General features: G+C 42.8%; 2 protein-coding genes across 2 annotated transcripts; both read right to left on the bottom strand.

Moving 5' to 3' along the window:
- Window positions 1-1,547: 1,547 nt before the first annotated feature.
- Window positions 1,548-17,580, bottom strand: LOC118407457 (small subunit processome component 20 homolog). The gene is made up of 19 exons (XM_035807933.1): window positions 17,485-17,580; window positions 16,940-17,107; window positions 16,311-16,477; window positions 15,128-15,275; window positions 14,700-14,816; window positions 13,699-13,869; window positions 12,453-12,584; window positions 11,330-11,440; window positions 10,512-10,661; window positions 9,484-9,669; window positions 8,871-9,002; window positions 8,317-8,461; window positions 7,841-7,901; window positions 6,549-6,574; window positions 5,853-6,061; window positions 5,136-5,555; window positions 4,226-4,352; window positions 3,513-3,658; window positions 1,548-2,113 (listed from the first exon to the last, which is right to left on the bottom strand). Exons 1-19 carry the CDS (start codon window positions 17,539-17,541, stop codon window positions 1,970-1,972), a joined length of 2,817 nt encoding a protein of 938 aa, XP_035663826.1. The 5' UTR covers window positions 17,542-17,580; the 3' UTR covers window positions 1,548-1,969.
- Window positions 17,581-18,067: 487 nt separating this feature from the next.
- Window positions 18,068-27,432, bottom strand: LOC118407479 (small subunit processome component 20 homolog; the record flags this gene model as incomplete). The annotated part of the gene is made up of 14 exons (XM_035807964.1): window positions 18,068-18,254; window positions 18,663-18,802; window positions 19,165-19,468; window positions 20,305-20,444; window positions 20,827-20,958; window positions 21,859-21,996; window positions 22,149-22,241; window positions 22,567-22,941; window positions 23,797-23,953; window positions 24,346-24,565; window positions 24,988-25,214; window positions 25,963-26,130; window positions 26,806-26,971; window positions 27,331-27,432. Coding segments are annotated over 14 exons (2,549 nt in total), but the record flags the coding sequence as incomplete, so codon positions are not given.
- Window positions 27,433-27,765: the final 333 nt, after the last annotated feature.

Here is a 27,765-nt window from a genome sequence, read left to right as displayed (position 1 = left end):
GTCGCTGCTTTATCTTGGTTCAGTGTCTTGGCTTTTGTTTTCTTCTGACTTTCCTCTCGCTCACTCACTCACTCGTGCTCTCATTCATTCACTCTCACACGCGCTCACACACACTCACACACACACACTGTCATACATTCTCTCTCACACACACTTATTTACTCTGAGACTCACACAAACACCCTCATGTACTCACTCACTCCTAAGTCCCATAGCTGTCTTCTGGCTTATGCTAAGCCTATATTGAACTCCCAGTTACAGAACAGTTGGCACTTGTCAGTTTACATGTATTTTTGTATGTTACAAACAATGTATGTCTGTCTTCCTGGTTTCATTACACTTCAAACAAAACACATGTTCATTGGTCCAAGGCTTTATTTTCTCATTGGAGCACATATTGTATGTGAATTACATTGCCAAAGAAAACAAGTCACCTCATTTGCAATCCTGTCATACCTTGATACAATAATGTACAACACATATATAAGGGGGTTGTATCTTGTGGAACAGGTAATACTATGACTTAAAGTGTAGCAAAGTTCTTTATAAACAACCATTATTTTTCTTAATAAGATGACGTTTTGAAGATCTCCTTCAGGGCAAAATTGACTGGTTCACTTTACACAGCAGCTAGGTGTCACAGTCAGCTACCAAAAAAAAATACAGCCCCAAGCCAAGTACTATGATATAATCACAAATACAGCTATTGTAATAATCAACACTGAGATAATGACTGAAACTTAACTATTTCTGTCACGGAGACTGCATTTTTTATACCATTTTAAACACAGGTTTAAACATTATATGTGGACTACTACTACATTAGATATTCATTTTACTCTTGAAAAATACATTTTACCCTTAACTATGTTGCTGCATAATAGTCCTGTAGAAGAAATTATGTTCCAAACCACTGACAACATCAATAGTCAATTTGACAATATCTATGAAAGGTTACAGTATATGATAGTAATATGTACATGTTGGAGCTTGGGTAGAAAAAACAAACATAAATGTACATAGACTATGCTAAGTACAACCTTGTTTAGATTACCAACATAATAAACAAGAAATTTGCATACTTCCATGATATATACGTTACAAGTTCTTGTATCATTTATTCAGGGCAAGTAAAAAATCTATGTCATAGATCTGAGTAACGTTATGCCCTTTAGCTTAGCTAAACAATCAAAAGGAAAACCAAACTCAAACTCTTTGACAAGTGAACTAATAGTTTCCATAACATCTAAAAGGAAAAAAAATGTCCTTAAATCAAATACTATTTCTATTTCCTGTTCATGCTTGTATTTCTGTTAGTCATACTGTTGCTCAAGTGTATTTGCATCTCATCATATCATTGTAAAAATTACCTATATAATAGGTGGTAAGAGTATCGGAAAACTAAAACAAAAAGTTGAAAATCCTGAGCGATGATAGCCTGGGTACCATCCGGTTAGTAGTTTGCTCCTATGTTCACTTCTGATATCCGTCTGGAGACATGCACATTCAAACCTTTTGGTGGTAACGTCAGTTAAAGAGTGAAGTAAGGAATGGGTTCTAGAGCGTTCGTTCGATGACAACAGGCCTCCGGCAAGCGGACGGAACGTCTGTTCGAACGAGCGCTTGAACCCATTTCATAATTCGCTCATATGTGGAGACCAATCAGTGCCTGCTTCCGAAATTTGGACGATTCCAGATGTTATCATGGTCAGGGTTTCCAGACAGAACAGCAGAGAAGTGACGATGTATAGTGTATAATGCACATCAGACGTAGAAGCGACTGAGTGTATATAGTATATAAGGAACGCCAGAGCGAATTACATTACGGATGGTACCCAGGCTAGAGCAATGAGTCACTTAAATGCAAAATGTAGACACCAATATGGCTGCTAGTGCACTTATGACATCACTGATGACATCACTGATGACATCACTGATGACATCACTGATGACATCACAAGGACACGTCCTACTGAAGAATGGCCAAGTCTGCCAGGCGAATCTTCTTCTTCTTAGTTGGCCTCTTTTCTTCAATCTTCCTTTTCTTGGCCCGCTGCTTGGCCAGGTTCTTGGCAATCTTCTTCTTGGCGTGCGCCTTGGGATCTGCCACCGCCTGCAGGGGGGTTCAACACAATTGTTAACACCCCCATCAAAACATTGGTATCTGCCATTTCCCTTAGACTGTCTGATTTTAAACAAGTCTACTTACAACTGAAGGGTTAACACATTTTCAATGTAAATAAGCTCATCATCACCTTCTTTCAAATGTGGTATGTTCTACATTTCTCTCTGATTTTGGAATGGTCTATTCAAAATTATGGGTATTAAGCATGCTTTATATACTTACAAAGCTTGCCACATTTTCTTTACTAAAATATCCTCACCACCTTCATACAAATCATTTTGGAATGTTTCATTCAGAAATCAGGGGTGTCTTGCATGACTCACCTCCACAGCCTGTCTACATTTCCTGGCCTGATTAATGGTGTTAAATAATCTAACAACCCTCATACAATTCTCCACTTACACACTTCCCATAATTAAGTGCGAGAGGGTTCCGGATATGGATGTTACTTGGATGCTACCACAGTTGCTCAGGGTGCGAAACCAGGGTGGAACCAGCTAAAACCTTCAGTACGAGGGCGGAAAAGCATATAAACTAATAAGTTGTCTGGCGAATATAGTACAGTTATCATTTGGGCCGAGAATCTTACAAGTTTTGTGGTCAGAAGTAACTACCTAACACGTGCACCACTGTGGCTGTTAGTTGGTTTCTTCCGATGACCTCAAGGGCCACACCTTGGCGTTTCGTCTGCAGCCTTTGTTTTTTTCCTGTCGGAAAGTGATTAAACCATTGTCCTGTGATCGGTTCCACACCAAACTATCATCTCCTTGATGTTTTCTGTGTTCGGAATTGGTTAGAACCAATTTTCTGTGCCCTTGGAGTCAGTTCCGGAGTTCGGAGCAGCCATATCCGGAACCCTCTCGCACTTAATTATGGGAAGTGTGTAAGTGGAGAATGGTATCTTCTATATTTCCCTCAGATTGTCTGATTTTGGAATGTTTCATTCAGAAAATAGGGGTGTTTAGTATGACTGACCTCCACAGCCTGTCTGCTTTTCCTGATAAAAATATCCTTACCACCCCATACAAATATGGTATCTTCTAAATTCCCTCAGATTGTCTGATTTTGGAATGTTTCATTCAGAAAATAGGGGTGCCTTGCACCACTCAATTTCACAGCCTGTCTGCATTTCCTGGCCTAATTCATGGTGGTAAATAATCTAACAACCCTCATCCAAACATGGTATCTTCTATATTTCCCTCAGATTGTCTGATTTTGCAATGTTTCAGAAAATGGGGGTGTACAGTCTGTACCCATTTCCTGGCCTCATTTGTGGTGGAAAATATTCTAACTACCCTCATCCAAACATGGTATCGTCTAAATCCCCTCAGATTGTCTGATTTTGGAATGTTTCATTCAGAAAATAGGGGTGTTTAGTATGACTGACCTCCACAGCTTGTCTCCGTTTCCTGGCCTCCCTCCTGGCCACACCTGTGTGCTGCACCTGGGCGTACACCTGCGAGAACAGCTGAACACCTGCCTGCGTCTTCAGGAGCTCCAGGACGTCTTGAGACAGTTTCTTCAGCTCAGGATCTAGAGAAAAGTTTAAGACAGTATGCAATGTGGCATAGTGACTTAGTCTAGGATTTTTTTCTCTATATTCTGACCAATTATTTTGGGCTCCTATGCCCTGATATTGAAACTACAGTCTGTGGAAGCCATTTGATTGCACACCCCATTTGCCAGCATATTTCGTGCAATTATCCAGGTGGTGCAACAAAGCAAAGTTATCCAGTTGCACCGTACCTTCATGGGATTTGTGGATTCTCTGCAATTAATAGAAGTGTGCAGTAATTCATTACACAACTAACTGGCCTCTACTGTGCCATTATTTCTTTTCTGTGTTTACCTGCCAGTATCCTTGATAGATAAAGTTGCAATCAAGTTATAATAATTCCCAGGAAAAAACAAGATTTGTCCCAGATGACACACCTTGTGGGATTTTTGACCAAAAAGTATTTCCTATTATGCCCTGGTATGGAAACTACTATTACTTCCTTTCCGTGTTTACTTGCAATTGTCCTTTGAGCATGATGTTGCAATAAGGCTATAACGATTCCCAGCAAAAAAAAATACAAATTGTTGTCCGAGATGACCCACCTGCTTGTGGTGTGGCATTGTTGACCTCCCTCAGCACAGGGGTCATCAGGAAGGTCAGGTACGGACCAATCCCAGAAGCCCCCAGATCCATGGCAACGGCCGCCAGGAACTTGATGACGGAGGAGCGCTGAGAAAACAGGAGACAGAACATCCAAGGTCAATCAAAGGTCAAGGCAAAATTGGAATGAAATGGTTTTTATCAAGCGACGCATTCATTTTCCTAAGTGGACAGGAATGACCCCTGCCGAAACCCAAGCACTGGCTCATGACAGGGTGAGATGGAGGGAGGCAGTGTGCTCAGCTGCAAAAGGCCCCCACGACCACCCCAAGGGACCAGTAAGCGGTAAGCCTTCGTTTTCAACCTTCAGTGAGAGAATTGCGGCACAATGTTACCTAATCCAGTGAGTTTTTTTTTTCTTTTAAAGATGTCCAAATCAAAAATATGCACAAAGACGGGATATTGTGGTTCCTTTTACACAACCAGTAAATGTCTCTCATCTGCTTAAATTTCAATGTCTATGTCAGACATCTTCCTCAAAGCTTCTAACTGGAGTGCTGCTTCTTGACACTATATGTAGCTGAATGATGTACTAGTACTTGACTACATATAGCGTTGAGAAGCAGCACTCCAGTTAGAAGCTCCGAGGAAGATGTCTGATATTAGAAATCGAAACACAAGCAGGTGAGAGACATTACTGGTTGTGTTAAAGAAAACTCCAAAATAGGATATTTTAGTTTCCTTTTACACAAGTTATGCAAGTTAACTCTCTCTCACCTGCTTATTTCTCTACGTCTATCAGCACTCCAGTCAGATGCTCTGAGAAAGACGTCTGATAGGGATCAAAATGTGAGGGGCAGTACTGGTTGTGTAAAAGAAAACTATAAAAGTTGGTTTGATATTACAACGTACCTTGATGGTTTCTTTAGGCGCCGTCGCTGCTTCAAATTTAGCCAGTCGGTTCATCCTCCTCAGTAGCCACATCAGCGAAACTGTCACTCTCCTGTCATCAGTTAATGTGCTTTCATCACTTCCTGTTGCACTGACATCATCAATACCCGTGTTCCCAGTTCTATTGTCTTTCTTTCCATCTGAAGCAGGTTTAGTTCTTTTTCTACCACTGGTCTTTGAAGATGGTTCATCTACATCATCAGTTTGTGTGGTGACATCTCCGTTTCCGTCGGTGACATCATCAGTTTGTGCGGTGTCAGGAGTGACCTGGCGGACGACCTTGGCCAAGAAGACGAGGTTCTTGATGACCTGGTTGGCAAGGTCGTGGTCCAGGTAAGACGACTGCAGCTGGGTGCAGAAGTCAGCTGACAGATCTCGCAGCTGGGTGAGGTACAAGACATCACAGGATTAAGGAAAATTCCTTCCAAAACTGTCTTACAGTAAACATGCATGTAGGAGCAAGACATCAAACAATGAAGAAAAATTCCTTCTGAAACTGTCTTATCTTAAACTAAGAAAAGAACTCAAAGAGAGCAAATACCACATAAGTCAGCTCCCATAAGATCTAAATGCCTGTTGTCAGCAATTTACTCACCATTTCCTTCTCACAATACATGTATAACGTTAATGAAAATGAAAAAAAATAAAATAAAATAAAAACTTTATTGTAGCAGTTACCTTTTGCATAGTGTTGTCCCTCAGATATTCCACAATGTTTTCTTCTTCCTCCACTTTCCTCTTCTTCTTCTTTGGAGTTTTGTTGTCTTCATCTGTTGCCGTGGTAACCAGCTCCTCGGGTTTCCAGGCAGCAAAGAGGCAGCCAAACAGCTGAGCGGAGGCCAGCCGGACCCAGGCGTGGGGGTGGAGGAGGTGATGCTGTAGGGAGGCTGGGGAGGGAACAAATGAATAAATGAATCATTGGATGGATGGATGAAAGCCTGCATTCAGTTTGATGGCTCCACCTCTGACTGCTTTGACGTCAGGAACGGAGTTAAGCAGGGGTGTGTGCTGGCACCGACTCTTTTCAGCATCTTTTTCTCTGTACTCCTCCGTTGTGCCTTTGGTGGAAACCAGGACGGTGTCTACATCCGGTCACGGGCAGATGGCTCACTGTTCAACCTGGCAAGACTGAGGGCTAAAAGTAAAACTGTCGAGGTGCTGTGCAGAGAACTCCTCTTTGCTGACGATGCAGCACTCACGGCACATGAGGAGACAACCCTGCAGGGACTGTTGGACAACCTCTCCCGGGCCTGTGACCTGTTCTGTCTTACCATCAGTGTCAAGAAGACGGAGGTAATTGGGCAAGGTACCGCAATCCCCCCTTCAATCACACTGCATGGAAATCCTCTTCGAACAGTTCCAAAGTTTACTTACCTGGGATCAGTGGCGACAAGCACCAACTCTTTGGACGAGGAGATAAATGTGAGAATTGGTAGAGCTGCTGCTTCCTTTGGGAAACTCAGCAAGAGGGCCTGGGAAAACCAGAAGCTAACAAGAAAGACAAAGGTACAGATCTACAACACATGCGTATTGCCAACTTTACTGTATGGTAGTGAAACCTGGACTGTTTATTCGCGGCAAGAAAAAAGACTAAACAGTTTTCACATGCGATGTCTACGTAGGATTCTCAATATAAAATGGCAGGACAGAATCAATGAAGAAGTACTCCGGCAAGCAGGCATACCATCGTTGTTCGAGACCCTGCGGCGAAACAGGCTGCGCTGGCTAGGTCATGTGAGCAGGATGGATGACACCAGGCTTCCAAAGAGAGTACTTTATGGAGAACTCTCTGTGGGCAGTCGACCCAGAGGGAGGCCAAAGCTGAGGTACAAAGATGTATGCAAAGCTACCCTCCAAGATTTCTCCATTTGCACAAAGAACTGGGAAAGTGTAGCAACAGACAGAAGTAGATGGAGAGCAGCATTACACACCGGTATGGAGAGGTACAGAGCTGCCCGTGAGAGGCAAGTCCGAGAGGCAAGACAGAGGAAGAAGAAAGGGGAGGGGTCGAATACCGGAGAAGTGTTCACCTGCACTTCCTGTGGAAGAGCCTGCTGTGCCAAGATTGGACTCATAAGTCATCAAAGGCACTGTCAGGCGAGAACTGTAACCAGTAACGACTGAGGCCTTGACTGACTGATGCTGTCGACCGTCTCACGAGACGACAAGAGCCGAAGAAGAAGGATGGATGGATGGATGGACAGATGGATGGCTGAGTGAGTGAGTGAGTGAGTGAGTGTGTAAGTGAGTGAGAGAGTGAGTGAGTGAGTGAGTGAGTGAGCGAGAGTGAGTGAGTGAGTGAGTGAGCGAGCGAGAGGGTGGGTGGGTGAGTGAATGAGTGAGTGAGTGAGTGAGTGAGTGTGAGTGAGTGAGTGAGTGAGTGAAAGAGTGAGTGAGTGAATGAGTGAGTGAGAGTGAGTGAGTGAGTGAGTGAAAGAGTGAGTGAGTGAATGAGTGAGTGAGTGAGTGAGTGAGTGAATGAGTGAGTGAGTGAGTGAGTGAGTGAATGAGTGAGTGAGTGAATGAGTGAGCGAGCGAGCGAGCGAGCGAGTGAGCGAGTGAGCGTGAGTGAGTGAGTGAGTGAGTGAGTGAGTGAGTGAGTGGGTGGGTGGGTGAGTGAGTGAGTGAGTGAGTGAGTGAGTGAGTGAGTGAGTGAGTGAGTGAACAGCTGAGCCGAGGCCAGTCGGACCCAGGCATGGGGGTGGAGGAGATGCTGCTGTAGGGAGGCTGGGGAGAGAACAAATGAAAAAATGAATGGTTGGATAGATGGCTGAATGAGTGAGTGAGTGAAAGAGTGAGTGAATGAGTGAACAAAGGAATGAATAAATTGATCGATGAATGAATGAATGAATGTGTCACTGACGAAAGATAGCAGATGTTATCCGAAACATCTGATCATTTCTAAAAACCATATCCAGTTGCTTGAGTAACTGCTGTTTAGCATATCTTATTACCTGGACGTCTAACCTACACCAACAAATGAATGAATGAATGAATGAATGAAAGAATGAGTGAATGAATGAATGAATGATTAAGAAAGTGAATGAATGAATGGATGGATGAACAAAAAAAGTAAATTAACTTATGGCTATGCCTATATCTACGCATGTTCACACTCGCTCACTTATCCAAACAGACTCACCCCAGACTGTGTTCAGATCCTTCCTGTTTTCCACCCCTCTGATGACAATGGCACATTCCTGCAGTACCTTGACCAGACAGGAGAGGGCGCTGTACAACAGGTGGTCCTCCTGTCTCAGCTGCTGGGTCATCTCCTCAGCAGACATCTTAAAGGATAACATTTGGAAAAATAAGAAACAATCATGTCTTAAGCACAACTAGAAGGGACACCTCCAGCATAAAACTGAAATTATAGATTTCTCCATTTGGAAAAGACTGAATGAGTTTGAATGAAACTTGAAATCTTGAATCTCCTCAAGTAATATATGCTCATGACTGTCTATGCTATGCTATGCTATGACAGAAACAAAGATTATGCTACTTCAAATAGCCATAAAACTTTTCTGTATATTTAACAATAAGTAGATTTTCTAAGACCCAATTTGGATGAACATTAATTAAAACTGAAAAAAACAAACTTCTCCATACTTCAATTAAAAACTGTTACTGCTCCTTGAAACTGTTTTTTTTTTGTTTACATAAAATGTTCAAATCTAGAAAATAAGTCCAACTCACTGCCTCATATCTGTCGGGGTCAATGACCTCCAACATCTGAGGAAGGACCTCTGGCAGCCTGCGCTCGAACTGCAGCTTCTCTTCCTCCACAAACAGGCTGCACAGCTGGGCAGCAAGTCTCTGGTGAAGGATCTGCAGAAGGGGGAGAAGAGACAGGACATTCAGATATGGTAGACTTCACCCCAATGAGCGAAGACAAATCCACACACACACAGACAGATAGACACACAGACACACACAGCTGGGCAGCAAGTCTCTGGTGAAGGATCTGGGACAGGGCAAGATAAACAGGACAATAAGAAAAGGCAGACTTCACCTTTGTAAGTAAAGATAAACAAACACAGACACACAAACACACACATATACATACATAACTGTTATACAGATACCCACCCACTCGCAGACTCACACACACTCTCTCTCACACATGTGCATTCATGCAGGTGCACACACAAAGACACATAAAGAGTAAAAACAGTCTTACATTCCAAGAAAAAGCAAACCTTTAATGTTATAATATGACCAAATTATCTCTTAAATGGTATCAAACACTTGTATGTTGTATTGTATCCTGCTGATGTCCCAACTTTGTAAACGTCTGTAGGAGACCCACCTTGTTGTCATCCTGGAACCACTGCATTGTGATGGTGAACAGGCTGTCTCTGGCGGGGATGCCCACTTTGCCCAGCAGGGACTTGATGGCCAGAGCGGTCAGCTTGCGACATTTTGCCGAGTCATCGTTGATGAGTCGACTGGACAGCGGGACAAAGAAGAAGGCTGCGTACTCCTCCAAAAGGTTCTGCAGGGAGAATAAAAAGTCAACAAAAATTCCATCTCAGAAAAAGAAAAGAAAACAGCAACAAACAGAACATCCAGACAGATTCCACCATGCTGGTACTACCATCTTCAGAGAAGGGAAGAGGAGTAGCCTAGAAAGATCATCACAATAACTATGGAAGGACAAAATCCATGCCCCCAGATGACCATGTAAACGATGGATAGACAACAAAAGTCAAGACTTCCACCTCCTCAACCCACATGCAGTGTTAACATAGCAGGATATAGGCACTTGGTGGTCTGCCATTAAGCCAACATTTTTAAATCTTGCCTAACAGGGAACAATAGGCAATTAACCAGATAGTGAGAGAGACTTGGGGGAGAGAGAGATGGAGAGAGGCATAGACAGAGAGAGAAGAGGGAGAGAAGAGAAAGAGAGGTAGAAAGACACACCTGAGGGAATGATGAAAGAAACAGAGAGAAAGGGAGAGATAGAGAAAGAGAGATAGATAAAGAGAGGACAGAGAGAGAGAGAGGGAGAGGAGAGAGACAAACCTGAGGGAATGAGAGAATGGTGAGAGAGAGACAGAGAGTGACAGAGTGAGAGAAAAAAGGAAAAAGAGAGTGACAGAGAGGGAGAGGAGAGAGTCAAACCTGAGGGAATTAGAGAATGATGAGAGAGAGAGAGACAGAAAGAGAGTGACAGAGCAAAAGAGAGAAAAGGAGAAAGAGAGAGTGACAGAGAGGGAGAGAAGGAGAGACAAACCTGAGGGAATAATGAGAGTTTGAGAGAGACAGAGTAAGAGAGAGTGAGAGAGAGAGACAGAGAAAGAGAGAGTGAGAGAGATATAGAGAGAGACAAACCTGAGGGAATGATGAGAAGATGGTAGCGATCATCTCCAGTGCAGACTCCCGCCCGGCCTCCAGATCATAGTTCAGCTGTCTCACGAAGAACTCAAGATGCCTGTGCAGCTTCTTCCCCAGGGGGTAGTCTATCAGGAACTTTCCAAACACCTGGGGGATGGGCACAAAATCTTATCGTTAAGAAAGTCAAACAGGATGAGGGGGAAAATTTACCTCACTGCAAAATTGCTACTTTCATCAGCTACATGTAATGGTGAGAAACATCACTCCAGTTCTGAGGAAGATGTCTGACATCAAAACATAAGCAGGTGAGAGACAGTACTGACTGTGTCAAAGAAAACTCTAATATTGAATGTTCTTCCAACACAATGAAATTATTTTGGGGAACAAAATCTGTGAATAGTTTTCTCTGGTAGATAAATCACTGGATAGCAAAGTCATAAGATAACAGACCCTGATGAAGGTGACAGATGGTCATAATGCATCAGAGAGTGATCATGAGTATATAACGTTACTGCTTGTGTAAAGAAATTTTGTCCACAAATTTTGTCTCAAGAATCACAGATGCCACTTTCTTTACCTAAATCCCTTTTAATGAAAAATCCTAATCTATTTGACCTTGAGTTGTTTCAACCTCACCTATTTGACCTTCTCCATGAGCTGTTTTCCTTTGGCCTATTTTGCCTTGAGTTCTTTCACCTTGAGTAGTTTCAACTTGGCCTATCTGACCTTGTCCTGTTTTCCTGTGGGCTATTTGACCTTGAGTTTATCTATTTGACCTCCCCAGCCCCCATGGAAGCCCCCCTCCCCACACCCACCTGTCTGCACTGCACCCTGACGTTGTCCAGCTCAGACTTGATTGACAGCTCCGCAATCCGCCCCATCACGTCGTGCATCTCCGGGACAACCAGCTTACGTGACAGGATCGCCTGGGATGAACACGGAAAAAAAGCCAAGTCATTTTTAATCTCTCAAATGTCAAGCAGTGTTCAAAATATTTGACCACCCTCTACACCTACATCCCTAACAGAAGCCTGGTGCCTACTTGTAACATCTAGCCAGGAAGTGAACCCATGACCCCTCAATCTCGTAAGCTAGCCTATGTATTTAGACATTCAATACCACAAAGGTTTAGAGCCACTAAATTTATTTAGAATGGCACAAACTTTCTTACTTTCCTTTCACCCTGGAAGCCCCTAATGCAATGCATCAGATGCTCATGAGGGTGTCAAAAATTCTTAAATTCTCAACATTCTCAACTAAAAACGAGTAACTGCTCACAGGCATGACCTGGTAATAAAGATATGCCTACTATAAAGACTTATGGTTGCTATAATGATGTAAAATATATTTCAGGCATATGTGATGTTTTAGGTAGCTTTCTAGTCCAGCAAAAAGGCATTTTTTAGTATCTTTTTAACTTTTGTTGCCTTCATTTTTACAATGGGAAGCAGAAACATGGCTTTCCACGAGGATCTGCCAAATGACCATAAATTATGATAATGAGCTTAGCACCAGGTAAAGGTTATTCAGGGACCTATTTATATACCCCATCAAAGCAAGGAGCTTTTATCTTGATAAAAGCTCCTTGATCAAAGTCAAACCAAGGAGCTCCTTGGTCAAACAAAAGAAAAAAAATGTTGCTCTCTCTTGCTTTCCTTCTGTTTGCCTGATTTCCCCTGGTGTGGATGTATTTTCTGACCCAAGAAAGTAAAGTTAAAGCTAACACTTCAAAGGGCCTACATTGAGATAGTTTTCCACATGAGCAGGCCTTGTGCAGCTTGTTTTTGCACAGTTTACACACACAAGAAATAAAAAAAATGCATCAGTTGCAAATATGCTGAAAACTGAACGCTTTGTTCTCTAAAATATGTTCCCTTTTGAGACGGAAATGTTACATAGACAGTGAACCTTTAACAAAAAATCAGTGATTAGTCCCACCTTGAGTAGTGTAAAAGCCGTGGCCTGTCGTGTGTAGTCCAGGATGTCCTGTTCTGCATACTGCAGCAATACTCTGAGCTGGTCCTGGTCAACGCTGTAGTACTTCACATCACGAACCAGCACGGTCAGAGCCTGTAGGAGGGAGTTACACATAGGTTAGGGGGGTCCAGGGTTCAAATCCCGTCTGGTTATCTGTTACACAGTTTGTAAACTACTACTGCAGTAACACTCTGAGCTGGGCCCGATCAACACTGTAGTACTTAACATCACGAACCAGCACATTCAGGGCCGGTGGGAGGGAGTAAGGCACAGGTTAGGGGGTCCAGGGTTCGAATCCCGTCTTGTGATCTGTTACACAATTTGTAAACTACTGCTGTAGTAACACTCTGAGCTGGACCTGGTCGACACTGTAGAACTTCACATCACGAACAAGCACTGTCAGGGCCTGTAGGAGGGAGAAAGGCACAGGTTAGGGGGTCCAGGGTTCGAATCCCGTCTTGTTATCTGTTACACAGTTTGTAAACTACTGCTGCAGTAACAGTCTCAGCTGGTCCTGATCAACACTGTAGTAGTAGCACATCACAAACCAACACTGTCAGAGCCTGTACAGGAGGGAGTTACACACAGGTTAGGGGGGCTAGGGTTCGAATCCCACCCTGTTACATGTATCTGTTACACAGATGGCAGTCACTAACTGTAAGTAATACTCTGAGCTGGTCCTGGTCAACACTGTAGTACTTCACATCACGAACCAGCACATTCAGGGCCGGTGGGAGGGAGTAAGGCACAGGTTAGGGGGTCCAGGGTTCGAATCCCACCCAGCTACACTACTGTAGTAAAACTCTGAGCTGGGCCCGATCAACACTGTAGTACTTTACATCACGAACCAGCACATTCAGGGCCGGTGGGAGGGAGTTACACATAGGTTAGGGGGGCTAGGGTTCGAATCCCGTCTTGTTATCTGTTACACAATTTGTAAACTACTGCTGTAGTAACACTCTGAGCTGGACCTGGTCTACGCTGTAGTACTTCACATCACGCACAAGCACTGTCAGGGCCTAGAGATGGGAGTTACAGGTTCGGAGGTCCAGGGTTCGAATCCCGTGAGATGTAAAGTGCCTTTTCCATGGGCTAACCCAGAACTTTAGATTGTGAATAAACAACCCTAACCATAACACCACCTTGGCACCTTTAAATAAGAAAAAACACAAAACATACATACATAGTGACCCCACCAGTGACCTACCTTGAAACATGTGACCACCAGGTCAAAGTTCTCGCCCTTTGCCCCTCCTGCGCCGCCATATTTCTTCAGGATGACGAACATCTCTGCCGCAACCTTGCTGACCTTCTGCTTGAGTGATGGGAGGGGGAACCTCAGGAACCAGGTAAGGCACCTCATCGCCACGGTGATGATCTAGGGACATCAGGAACGAGGTAAGTTTGGTCATGAATTTGGCCAGTGTTTGGAGATCATTCTTTTAATGATAAAAACATTTGAAAAATTGTAAGTTTTGTATTGTATTGGATGTGAAAGTTAAGTTCTTTACACGACCACAGTCTTTTCTCAGCAATGTTTTGGCACTCAGCAATGAAGTCTGTTATGCAAAAATGTGCTTTGTTTGTGTGTGTCTGACACTGTGCCTGTGAGTGTGTGTGTCAGTGAGCGAGTGAGTGAGAGTGTGAGTGTGTGTATGTGTGTGCACATGCGTGTGCACGTGTGTATGTGTGTGCCTGTGTGTGTGTATGTGTGTGTGAGACCCTACCTTGACATGTGTGTGTGAGTGTGTGTGTGGGGGTGTGTGTGCATGTATATTTATATGTATGTGTGTGTGTGTGTGTGTGTGTGTGTGTGTGTGTGTGTGTATGTGTGTGTTTGTGTGCATGTGTGTGCGTGCGCGCTTGCTTGTGCGCAAGACCCTACCTTGACAGGTTTGAACCTGATACAGTTATACAGCTGTGTGTGTGTGAGTGTGTATGTGCGTGCGTGTGTGCCTGTGTGTATGCGTGTGTGAGACCCTACCTTCACATGTTTGGACCTGAGACAGTTGTACAGCTGTGTGTGTGTGTGTGTGTGTGTGCATGCATGTGGGTGTGAGACCGTACCTTGACATGTTTGGACCTGAGACAGTCGTACAGCTGTGTGTGTGTGTGTGTGTGTGTGTGTGTGTGTGTGTGTGCCTGTGTGTGTGTGTGTGTGTGTGTGTGTGTGTGTGTGAGTGCATGCGTGCGTGCATAAGACCGTACCTTGACATGTTTGGACCTGAGACAGTCGTACAGCTGAGCTACAAACGGGTCCAACATCTGCAGGTGCAGTACCTCCCCAGCTGACAGGTGGCCTCGCTTCATGCAGTGGTGGAGGAGCTACATGGGGGATGGAAACATATTATGTGGTGGAGGAGAGTTGTTGTTTTTCTACCATAGCCATGGAAACTAAAGACTACAACAGTTCGAATATTTCATATAAACAAAATGGAAGCTTTGAAGTTGTCAGAAAAGCTTTCCTCATAAGATGGGCCTAGATCAAATTGCTGTACTTCATAGGTCATTTACAGAGTGTGGTGGGTGTACCACATGACATTTGGTATTGAAATCGCAAAACTCTGTCTAGCATACAATGTCATAAATTACACACTGTGATTCCTCAAGTAGCATTCGTGTGAAAGTTTCCCTACCTGCAGGCCGAACTCGACCAGGATGTGTTTGTTGGTTTTCATGCTGACGTGAGTTTTGGACCCGGCCCTCTGGGGGGTGGGGGGCAGGATCAGGCAGCTCTCCGGCCGCAGGCGGGGGTCAGGGGGTGGGGCAGCCGACAGCTTGGCCCTGGGGGGTGGGGAGGGATCAGTAAGGATGTAATCAGATGTGACGAAGGACAATGGAAAATTGAAATCGACTTTGCTTCTAGATAAAATTACTGTAAATGCAGAAATGTTCGCGGTGGTTTTATGTTCGTAGTTTTCGCAGTGGCCACTTCACCGCGAAATTTTTCCATGGCAGTAAGAGACAGTGCAGTGCATGGTGCTACAGCGAACTTAAAACCACAGAGAAAAGTCCCTTTTCCTGCTACCACGAAATTAAATCCCCGCGAACTTAAATGCATTTACAGTACCAATGGAAGAAATACTTTAAATTCACGGGGCGGTAAGGTCAGTACATAGGGTATCAGCAGATACTAGAAAAAGACTGGAAAAATCGTAAGCAGCTTTCATATATGATAAACCAGAAAAAAAAGTGAGGAGAGGAAATTATATATACCTGTAATTTTTATCAGCTTTAAAAGTATATTAGACAAATTTGCCAAAATTTTCAAAAAAAATCATTGATGCATGTTCACCAGAAAAAAATGTACCATTGATGTTTTTGAAATAAACTTTTGATTGAGGTAGCTACCTATTGATTGATCCAGATAATTGACTATTGACAACTTACGTCGATGAAGATTAGACATCCAGGTAATAAGATAAGCCAGAAAGCAGTTACTCAAGCAACTTCCAAAATCATATCGAGTTGCTTGTAATGAGTAACTGCTTTTTGATGTATTGACAACTTACTTGACTTGACATACTTAACCTGCCAGAAACACGAAAACAATGAAACTACATAGTAAATCCACACTTATCAAATTTGCATAGCAAGATCAAATCTTTCGTCCCAGACCTCTGCTTTCATCTTGTAACCTCTTGCTAAATATTTACTTTAGAATGCCTACAAACTAACACATCTGTAATATATATTTTTTTCAAGTTGAACTTTTGAAATTTGCTGTTGATTTAGACTAATGATTTATTGTTTCAGCCTAATGATTATAGATCCAGATAATGTATTCATTGATCCCAATAATTGATATTGACAACTTACTTGACTTGTGCTGTGATGAGTGGGAGACTCTCTGTGACCAGTCCGTGGGCGAAGATCAGCATGGCGTCCGGGGTGAGACCCGGGTTCTTCATCAGTCCGCTCACGATCTTAGACAGCACGTCTTGAACCTTACGGGACGTCTTCAGGTTCTGGGTGGAGTCAAGAACCTGGGGAGGAACAGGGCAACGTCTTAGAGAGGGAAGGAAGAACATAAAGAAGCTGAAGAAGAGCGATGGATGTCACTTGAAACATCCAAAAGTAAATTTCGATTTTCATCCTAATGTAGAGATTGCATTGCTTAGAATATTGTTTTTACCTGGATGTCTGACTTTCATAAATGTATTAAAGAAGGGAGAAAACTTGATCATCATGCTGATTATACAACTTGGAAAACACTTGGAAGAAAATGGGCCAGGAAATATTGAAGTAAGGAGACAGGAATGAATGAAAAACTGTAAAAAAAATCTTTTGATTTCCTGGTAACAAATGAATGAAGGAATGGCCATCATTAAACTTTTTTCTGCTCATGTCTAGGACTAGTTCTGTTCTTCATTCCGCATGCAATACAACATAACTGAGTCTAAATCTTACTTCATAAGATTTGACAATGTCTACGAAAGTGATCTGACCTCCTTAAGTGGCAGCACAAGCCTGGCCAGAGACGTCTTGCCAACGACCTTGGCCAGCGTCTCGTAGGAGTCGGAACTCTTGCTGCTCTTCGCCTCCTTCAGCTTGGAGGTGATTCCTTCAACTTCCTTCTCTTCAGACAACTTTCCAAACAACTCCTCGTTAAATACCTGGAAAAACACAAAAAATTCTCCTGAGCTTGAGAGATTGCCTTGTATTGTTTTGCTTGCAAAAAATACAGTGATCACGATAAATAAAGAAAATAAATGAACATACAACTGTATAAGTTTGGCTTACCAGCCCCCCTGGTTCCAGTCTTTTTTCCATGCTCTAACATTGATCCAGCTACGACATCATTCGCTTAGTACCTACACTATTTACTCATCAACCCTAACGACCCTCACCTCCACCAGTGAGTCCGGACACCGATCCAGCCCCCCCCGCTAGAGCTGTTCCAACTCTTACATCAGTCCAGTTACCACACCTGTCCATTAACCTGGTAACTACATCATTAACGAATTAACTCATTAACCCTAAAGAGCCCCACCTCCACGAGTGAGTCCAGACAGCGGTCCAGCCCTCCTGGTTCCAGTCGTTCCTCCATGCTCTTCAGTAGAGCGTGTGTGGTGTAGGTCAGCACATGGACCTGTAAGGTCAGCAAAGTGTAACATTGATCTTCTGTGTTAAATAAAAACACATTTACCCTGAATCCCAGGTGGACATGCTGGGAACATATGCACTTTTGTACACCCAAAATTGGAGTTACTGGTAGTGACCTGACAGTGTGTTCAACTTACAACCTTTATTCCCAAATGCTGAGTGTTAAGCAGAGAAAGCAGCATGTACCATTTTTCAAAAGTCTTTGGTATGACTCGGTCGAGGAGCAACCTCAGGACCTACTGAGTAAGCTGATAATCAACACTACCGTGTAGTGGCTCCATGCATGGCCCGGGAATACTGTAAAAGCAGAAACTTTTGCAGTGGTTTGATGTTCGCGGTTTCCACATTTAAAACCGCGAATTTAAAACCACCGCGAACATTTTTCCATAACAGTAAGAGACTACAGTGGATGCACTTTCCCACTACCACAAAATGAAATCTTCGTGAACTTTAATGCATTTACAATTATACTAGTTTAAGGGACCAAGAGATAACTTTACCTGGTAACCCTTAGTGAGGCAGTGCCTCAGGTCCCGTAGGATCTGTGGGAAGAAGCTCGGCCCGAGCGACTCCAGGATCTTCACCAGCGTGTTCCGACTCGTCTCACGGATGTCCTCGGAACGACTCTTCAGCAGGCTGCACACCTTCAGCAACACTCTGTAAACAAAGAAACAAACAAATAAACAACCCTTTAGTAGGAATATTTTCAAATATTAATGCCATACATCACAACTCAATCCTTTTCCCGGAAGTTACTAGCAGTTTGAACCCTTTACATACATTATGTCCCAACCATGAACATAGCAAAAACTGCACCCCCTTATGTATAAACAATGGCTCACCCCTGTAGGTTGTTCCTGAGAACCTTTCCTGGAAGTTCACATCCTTTTCTGTATATACATAATGACTCCTCCCTAAAAAAACCTGCACACCTTATGTATGGACAATGGCTCACCCCTGCAGGTTGCTCCTGGAAGTTACTGAAGAAGTTCAAACACTTCCCCATATATACATAATGACTTGTCCCTAATAACTGCACCCCCTTACATATAAACAATGGCTCACCCCTGCAGGTTGTTCCTGAGAACCTTTCCCGGAAGTTTCTGCAGCAGCTTGACGGTTGCCAGGGCGATGGGAACCCGCAGCAGCTCCTCCTCACTGTCGGCATGGAGACGGGCCTTCTTATGGGCCTCCTCACTCTTCACCTGCAGGGTCGCCATGGTGACAGGGTCAGAGGTCAATGTTGAGGAGGAGATAGCACAATGTAAGAGACATATTAATCAAAATTTGAAAGGTATTTCTTTCCTTGGTTTTCAGACATTTTTAGGGCGATTTTTAAACGATAAGCCACTTGAATTTTTATCTGCGGACTGTCAGTAGAAAATGTAGGGTTCAACAAAACAAGGAATACAGCACATTTTGTCAAATGCCTTTACTTTTCCTCAGAAACACAGGATGGGAACTAAAGTATTAACGAGGTAGCAGAATATGGGAGCTTTATGTCAGAGGTTTAACACAAAGACATGTCAGTTTACATCATTTCTTAAAGAAGTTATAATTTCTTCACCTTTTGTGTGAGCCCCTTGTGCAGTTTTGGGAGGACCACATTGGTCAGGGTTTGGAAAATCATTTCAGCCTCTGCCTTCTTTTTTTCTTCCCCGGTTTCCATGACAACTGCATCCTCCTCCTCTTCATCTTCCTCCTCCTCCACAGTCTCCTCTACCTCTTCCTCTGCTTTTTCTTCTTCAGGGGTTCCTTCCACCTCCTGTAAGACGTCTTCATCTTCTTGAGATGCATCTTCAGCAACTTCAGATGTTGCGCTCAGGACAGACAGGTCAAAGTGGAACGCATCCATAACAGCTACTATCAACCTGGGATGGAGGGAAGAAAAGATTGGTGGATAAATGAGTGGAGGTGAGGTGAAAATGCTTTTTTGTAACAATTTGTTATACTGATGTTTTGATAGGGTTAGGCAAGTTCTTTTTCATGTTTGATATCCCTACATGCGTATATACTAGTATCTTAGTAACTTCTTTAATCTCCAATAAACAAAACTTATTCTGACCTGAAAAACTCACAGATTTGTGACCGAAAAAATTTCATGACATACACCAAATAACAATTACTCAGGCAACTGGATATGATTTCTAGCTAGATATTTGTGCAGGTAGCTAGCATCGATTATCTTTTGTCAGTGACTCTGGGCAGGTCTGTAGAAGATCAGGTCTATAGCCTACCTGACTGTGTGATATGCAATGGAAGCAGGGCTCTAGCCAGCGTCCGTTTTTCCGTCAATTGACGGAAATTTGCTGCGTGTGACGGAAAAGTTTTAGAACCAATCCGTCAACCTTGACGGACAAAAATCCTTGGTGGAAGCTATAGGCGGCTTGGGGACGCCGTCCACGGCCACAAAAGCCACACACTGTTTGTTTTGCTATAATGTTATGATTGTTGACAATGTGTGGCGGTGCCTTTTGCATACGATAATCTCATTAAAACCCATTTTTTAAGGTCTCAGTTCAGTCTCTCTAACTCCTGGAATAGTGTTTTCGAGACAATGGGAATTGGCTGACGGAAAAAAAAATTCGAGCTGGCTAGAGCCCTGAATGGAAGTGAAGAAAAATTGTAGATAGTCAAACATGACACAAAAGTAATACAACAAGAATTTAAAGTGATTCTGGTAGTGAAATAAATAATTGATATTTACTTGATGTTGGTCTTCTGCCCCTCCAGCTTTTCTGTCAGCTTGTTTAAGTAGTAAAGGAGGAGGCTTAGGAATCCTTTCCAGGGGAGGCAGCCCGCCATGGCACCAACGGCTTGGACAGCCTCGTGTTGCAGGAAGTCAACCTAAAACAGGAAATGGAACAACTTTTTGAAACATTTACAAATCTAACTGTTTATTAATAATAATAAAGTAATCTAATTGATCATTCTGTCCATTTTATGTTAAGGAAAGGAAAATGCGGAGAAAATGCTACTTCTTAGAAATAAGTATACTGTTGCACAGTGTTACTTTGTTAAAAGTTTTACAAACTTAAGAAAATCCCCAAAATTGTAGCACATATAGACATAAGACATAGACATACACCGTATGACTATGACTATCTAACTGAGACATATTTGAATGTCAAAGTGGCTCCTTTAGCCTTTGGCTTAGACTAAACCCTAAATTTCCCTTCCATTAAAACCAGTTTTCTAAAAAAATTTAGAAAATTACTTTCAAACTGACCTTGATGAGTTTGAGGTCGTTGAGGATGAAGCTGATGATTGGCAGGATGAAGGACTGGAGGATGCTGGGATTGATGGCGCCAGTGTTGCAGACGGTGATCAGCCGGCGCAGCGCTCGGGACCGCCTGTGGTGCTGCAGGAAAAGTTCATCAATTTGGATCAATCAATCAATCAATCAATGCCAAAACAATTCATCAATAGCCTCTCCTGTAAATGCAGAAACTTTCACTGTGTTTTAATGTTCACAGTTTTTGCGGTGGCCACTTCACCGCGAACTTAAAACCACCGCGAACGTTTTTCCATGGCAGTATAAAGAGACTACAATGCATGGTGCTGCCGCAAACTTAAAAACACTGCGAAAAGTCGTTTTTCCCGCTACCGTGAAATTAAATTCCCGCGAACTTAAATGCATTTACAGTAATCAATATTGGATCAATTAATCAATTGATAAATCAATTATTCAATGGCCTTTTATATACTTGACTGGATAGTTATACCCACAGAAGCTATTTTCCTCCTGGAGGTCCAGTGACAATACTAGTGGACTTGGACATGGCAATCTTTTTATTCATGCACTAGTGCACAATGCACAATAATTACATGATATGCCTAGTAGCTATTCTTACAAGAGATCCACTGTGGATGCACTTTGGATTCATATGAGGATCAAAACATTAATCTATCTTTTTTTACCTATGCAATAGACAAGGTAAAATTGTGCAATAATTACACAATAATCCTTCTAGCCATCAACATAAGAAGGCTAAGGTTGTTCAGGCAAACAATAAGGAGAACAATCACATACTTAGGTTCATAAAGTTTACAACTGTGGGTTTGAAAACCCAACACCACTAGAAGGACCTCACAAGCGCAGGAAAGACTGTAATAAATACTGGATTAAGCCTAAAGCCAGCTGAAGCTATGTAATCTCTGTGGGATACTACATACAGAACATGTGTTTAAGACTTAAAATTTTTATCTATTGATTATTGATTAACATCGTACAAACTAACAAACAAACTGCAGAACAAACCTGTATATGTGTGATGTTCTGGTAGAAATCCTTCTCCACATCCTCATCTGTCAGCTGAGCCAGACCCTGGAAGTACTGTCGGCTGGAGAAGGTCCTCACTACAGCAGCTAGCAGGGACACTGACTCCTGGTGCACGGACTGAAAAAAGGGAACAGGTTAGATACACCACCTAGCAGAACTATACAGCACTGCAGGTCCTCACTACGGCAGCTAGTAGGGACACCGACTCCTGGTGCACAGACTGCAAAACAGAACAGTTAAATTATAATCATGCCACCTATCAGAATTACACAGCACTGCAGCTCCAAACCCTGGAAGTACTGTCTGGTGGAGAAGGTCCTCACTACAGCAGCAAGTAGGGTGACTGACTCCTGGTGGACTGACTAAAAGGGAGAAACAGTTGGAAATTTTGCTGTAGTATCAAATACATCTACAACGGACTGCACATGCTTTGCTGCAAAAGGAATATATATATATATACTCATTTTTGTGCCATGTCTTGTTATTTGTCACACTACATTGCATTCCCTTGAAAACATTGAAACTGGTGTTTCTTAAGCCAAACTTTTTGTGTTCTTAACACTTAATACACCTTTGTAGTATCTAAAGGACTTAATAAACGAGTATATCGAAATGGCCAAGCAACTAGAAAGAGAAAACTATGTTTTGTTTGCATCCAGATGTAACCTAAACCATAGACATCCCCACCTCATTCCTAGACCAGAGTCCTTTCCTGACCAGCGGCAGGATTGTCCCCTGCACGACCTTCTTGTATTCCTCTTGAGTCGAGCTGGTGGCCTCCATCTTCTGCAGTACCTGTGTCACACAGTAGGAGGCGTTGCTGCGCAGTGAGAAGTCCTCAATCCTCAGCACGATGTGGAAGCAGTTGTGGATGATGGGCAGGGCAAAGGTCGTATCTATGGCAACCCAGTCCTGCATGGCTTGATCGACAGATTTGAAGGCTGACAGCCGTGTGTCGTAGTCGGGTTCTTCCACCCGTTTCCTGTCCCAGGTGTTGAGATCGTGGATGATGGTCGAGATTTCTCTCACAGAAGGGTCTCTTTCAGCAACAGCTGCGAAAACCTACATGGAGAGAGCGAAAACCTGTGTAAGTTATTATGAATAGTTTCATCAGGTTGGTACATCACCGAATAATTTTTTTTTCACAACCCTTGCTTTTATTTCCACTGACGATTCAATGACCGTCTGTCACCTTCCTCTTAAATATATTTTTTTTCTAATTTTTGGATCAAGAAAGATTTACATACGATTTTAACAAATATTTTCTGTTTCCATTTTAAGCCATCCATATTTGTTAAGTCATTTAAAATGAACAAGACATTATACCCTGAAGAAATACAGCTAATCACCCTTTGTTATCATAAATACAGCTGAAAACACTCATTAACAACAGCTAGGGCAAAACATGTGCAGAATAAAAGTGACAGAGGGTTGAAAAGTTCCTTGTGCACAATCAATGGTTTAACACACAATCTTTGCTATCATCAGTACAACGGAAAACATTTGTCAACCACGGTTACAGTTTCAGCACCAAGGAGAAAGAAACATGCCTCATCATATAGGGCTGTGTACCGTGTATGGGGCATGTACCATGAAAAATACAAGATCACGAAGTACTGGCACTGTACGGATATGAAATCACACCAATTAAATGCTTATATTATGCTGAAATCCTACCACAAAGACAAAAATTCAGCACTGAAAAAGAGCTGAGATGCTGAGCTGAAACTTCAAATCAGAGTCATCTTTTAAATCAAGGGTACAGGTACAGGTCCAGGTCCAGACCTGTATCCTAAACCTTTGAACTGGTTCCTGTACCTGTCCCTGATGTTACCTTTAGGTAGGTAGGTAGGTGGGTAGGTGGGTAGGTGGGTGGGTAGGTGGGTAGGTAGGTGGGTAGAAGCGACAAAGTTTTACCTTGCAGAGTTCCCCTCTGGGTTCCCTACCCTCCAGACTGGACAACATGGTTGCCAATTGTTCCCAGCAGGCCTTGGGGTCGGGGACCTGTCTGACCAGGTTGCCAACGGTTACCAAGATGTCAACTTGAGCGCTGTGGTCTGTGATAGCCGGTCTCCTGTAGTGAATTGTAAGACCAATTATTTGCATGTTACAAAACATAAACAGGAGTCATACAAGGTGCCTGTTGTTTTGACTTTCAAAGAGCAGGCTAATTTGGTTACCTTTTGTAACAAAAAACAGTATGGTCCCCCTACCAGCAAAAAGTTCTAGATTGCCAAAAAAGTATTTCCAAGAAAGCCCAACCTGTAAAGGTGTTTACACTCCTCACATACCCTCCCTTCACATCGTGACAAATAACAATGAAACAGAAAAAGACAACAGGGGATATCAAGCTGAGTGCAAGTTCTTTAGCTCGGTCCAGGTTAACAACGTAGAGGCAAGGTTCAACCATCGAGTCTAACTACATTTGATTGAAGGGTCAAAGTTGACCTGAAGTTGACCTCTGACCTGAGATATGGCAGCAGCAGCCCCACCAGCACAGCGCTCTGCCGGGGGTCCTTAACATAAGCACTGATCCTGGACAGGATGTTCAGCTCCGACAGGGGCAGCTTGGGCCGGTTCTGCCTCCCCCCTGCTGCACCAATGGACTGGACCGCTGACCTCAGGTGACCCAAGATGGCCGCCACGTGGGTCAGGAGAAGCCGGGTTCCGATTGGTGCTTCAGAATCTAAAGAGAAAGTTTTTAAGAGATCTAAATTAGAGGTATTTTGCTTCCACTGCACATGCTCTCTGCTGTTAAGATTACAACTAAAACTGGAATTCATGTTTTTAATGAAATAATCAATTAATAAAGGAGGCCTTTTTATTCCACATGTTAGCGTACTACTGCGATGAGTTCAATACTTTCTGTTGAATGTATACAAAATGTTGAATGTGAGATACTTTCATGTCCAATATAATCCACATAAACTGCATAATGTTTCCAAGGAATTCACCAAAATTATAGATCCTGGGTTATCATCAATGGTAACAAAGTAAAACACCTTTCAACACATCATTGGCAGTACTTGCAAAGTGAGTTGCAAAATCTTATTTCAAAGAATTCATTACGAGTCTTCAAAGTTTTCACAGCCTGTAAAGCCCCTGTACCTTGGCCTGACGTTTCCCCGCACAGTATGGTACATCCTGGCACTTCCAGCGGCTCTACATCCACCGCATCCTCCGACTCCGACTCCAGCAGCAGGTGACCTACGACCTCCATCACCATGGCAACCACGGGCGGGGCAGAGGTCGGGGTGAAGAATGTGGCGATGATGTCATCGATGAGGTTCCTGTCTGGCTGGTCTGGGCGGGATTTGGCCAGCAGGGGATGGTACCTGGGAGGGGAAGTGGGATGTCACGTCTATCTGTGCAATTTGCAGCAAGACTTTGACAGAATCAAGTTTTTACAAGGTTTTATGACAGCCTTTCGCATCACAGGACACCTAAATCATAAGTTCCAAGTAATTTTTAGCAAAGCTATGATAGAGTAAACAGTCGAAAATGATTTACGACAACTTTCTAATCAGAAGACTATCAAATTCTGTGACTGTCACAAAAAAATGCTACTTTTTCAATGGTTATACAAAAACAGACAAATCTTTGCAATGGTTTAAATTTATATTGTTAAAGTGACCTCTAACCATTGCATTACAAAGGTACAACAGACTTGCTTCAAACAATAACTTCACTGTGAGATTCAATCTCTGTTAAATTACAAATCTCCAGTAATTACAGATTGTAAAAATTCAATGGACTGTCTTCTCACCCGAGGCACTTAAAGGTGCCAGTTTTCTCACCTGAGGTTCTTAAAGAAGTTTTCTCACCTGAGGTTCTTAAAGAAGTTTTCTCACCTGAGGTTCTTAAAGGAGCAAGTTTTTTCACCTGAGGTTCTTAAAGAAGTTTTCTCACCTGAGGTTCTTAAAGGAGCAAGTTTTTTCACCTGAGGTTCTTAAAGAAGTTTTCTCACCTGAGGTTCTTAAAGGAGCAAGTTTTTTCACCTGAGGTTCTTAAAGAAGTTTTCTCACCTGAGGTTCTTAAAGGAGCAAGTTTTTTCACCTGAGGTTCTTAAAGAAGTTTTCTCACCTGAGGTTCTTACTCCACAGGTGCACCAGGCGCAGAAGGGGCGTTGGCTGGTAGATGACCTCTGACCTCTGCTGGTCCAGCTGTGGCCAGACCACGCCCGTAAACAGAGCCTCGATCTCATCCCGGCTGAAGCTGTACTGGTCATGCTGCTGGAACAACTCTAACAGTCTGGAAAATATAGATATTGTTATTGGTTATTGGGTGGGCCAACTACTCACTCTTGGCAGCCGGGGGCTGAATTGCTAGGAGCTTACAATAGGCGGGGCTTAAATCGCAAGTGTCTGGAGCGAGCTGCCATTCGACCTCAATACGACAGTAATTGCCCCAGGTGCGGCCAAGGTACTGTAGGTTTAGGACCACTCACACTGCACCATCGGACGTGTGGCGGGTTCTTTAACGTGCCTGGGGTATGGTTTTGTAACTGAAGCTGTGACTGGAATATCTCTTGAATCCTGAAAAAAAACATCAAGTTAATAATTGAATCAGTCTGGAAAAAACATGTTTCAATTGCTTTTATTTCTGTGTTTGTCTTCATAACTTTATGATGGTTTTAAAACTGAAGCTGTGACTGGAATATCTCTTGAATCCTGAAAAAAACATGATTTCCAAATGAAAATATATTAATCTTAAAATCCAATTATTGGTCACAAAACAGGACATACAGAGAAAACAAAGTTATTTGTTAACAATGTAAACAAAAACATTTTATTGGCCAGTGTCCTGATCTACTTCACATTGTAGTTGTGTTGCTTATTTCTTTACAAGATAAGCAAAAACAATATCCCACCTGCACCTGGTGAAGCTTATTTGTTTACAAGATAAACAAAAACAAACAACACCCACCTCCTCATGGCCAGTGTCCTGACCTTCTTGACCAGCTGCAGAAGGTTCTTCCTGACAAGATGGCGGCTGTCCAGGATGCGGGTGTGGCTGGTAACCATGACAACCAGCAGGCGGAACATCCTGGGGATGTAACCTTGGAGCAGGTTCCCCATCTTGTTCAGCAGGACTGGAGGGGGAGGGGGGGCAGAAAGGTTAAGGGTAAGAAATGTTGAGAGTTACACATAATATACAATCATGTACATGTAAGGATTCAGACGTGCATGACATGAGATGGGAGAAAAGCTTCTGGTCACACAAAATATTTAGCAAAGGGTAAAGAAAATCACACATTTTTTTAACATTGAAAGGATATACAGGCTCAAGCCAAACTTATAAAAGAAGATTTGAAAATTAAGCAAAAATTTAGAAAAAAGGACATGATAAAGAGGGGTTGGAAGAAAACTGTTATTTGACAACATGACTATGTACATTCAGTTTATGCGTGGATAACTCTAAATAGTTAACGAAATTGAGGGAAGTACCCACCCTGTACTGTAGCCAGAGACCCCTGTTGTTTGCTAAGTGGAATAACAGCTGACAGGTCCAGACTGGTCGCCTCCTGTCTCACCAGCTCAACACACGACACATCTGGAAGGGACAAAAAGAAACGTAAGACAAAAAACGCAGCACAACATTTACCGAAACTGCAAGGTATAAATTCCAAAGGTTGCAACCATTGGCTGTGAGTCTCATATCTAAGGTATCAGCACCACGGACAGCGAAAATAGCAGGCATGCCACTTGCAAACAGAACTTAATAAACAATGCCATAATACAGCAAGGTCATCTCTAAGAACATCTCTACTTTCTAAAGATGAGTCTCAAAGAAACCTTCACAAAGAACTCACTTGTGCATTGTAAGCAGTTTTACTGTGCTCTATTGGGTGGTTTAGTTAACTTTAATGATAAGGAATACCTCACC

Source organism: Branchiostoma floridae, unplaced genomic scaffold (genome assembly GCF_000003815.2).
Source record: "Branchiostoma floridae strain S238N-H82 unplaced genomic scaffold, Bfl_VNyyK Sc7u5tJ_1353, whole genome shotgun sequence".
NCBI lineage: Eukaryota > Metazoa > Chordata > Leptocardii > Amphioxiformes > Branchiostomatidae > Branchiostoma > Branchiostoma floridae.
Note: the sequence above shows the minus strand (reverse complement) of the source record. Positions and strands in the feature narration are given on the sequence as shown.

Excerpts from the sequence above, each read along its gene's own strand:
- LOC118407457 (XM_035807933.1), bottom strand. The coding sequence starts at position 17,541 with ATGGAGGAACGACTGGAACCAGGAGGGCTGGACCGCTGTCTGGACTCA. Across the intron at positions 10,662-11,329 it reads TCAGGGTGCAGTGCAGACAG|GTGTTTGGAAAGTTCCTGAT; the intron begins GTGGGTGTGGGG and ends CCCATCCCCCAG. Across the intron at positions 3,659-4,225 it reads CAATGCCACACCACAAGCAG|ATCCTGAGCTGAAGAAACTG; the intron begins GTGGGTCATCTC and ends ACTTTTCTCTAG.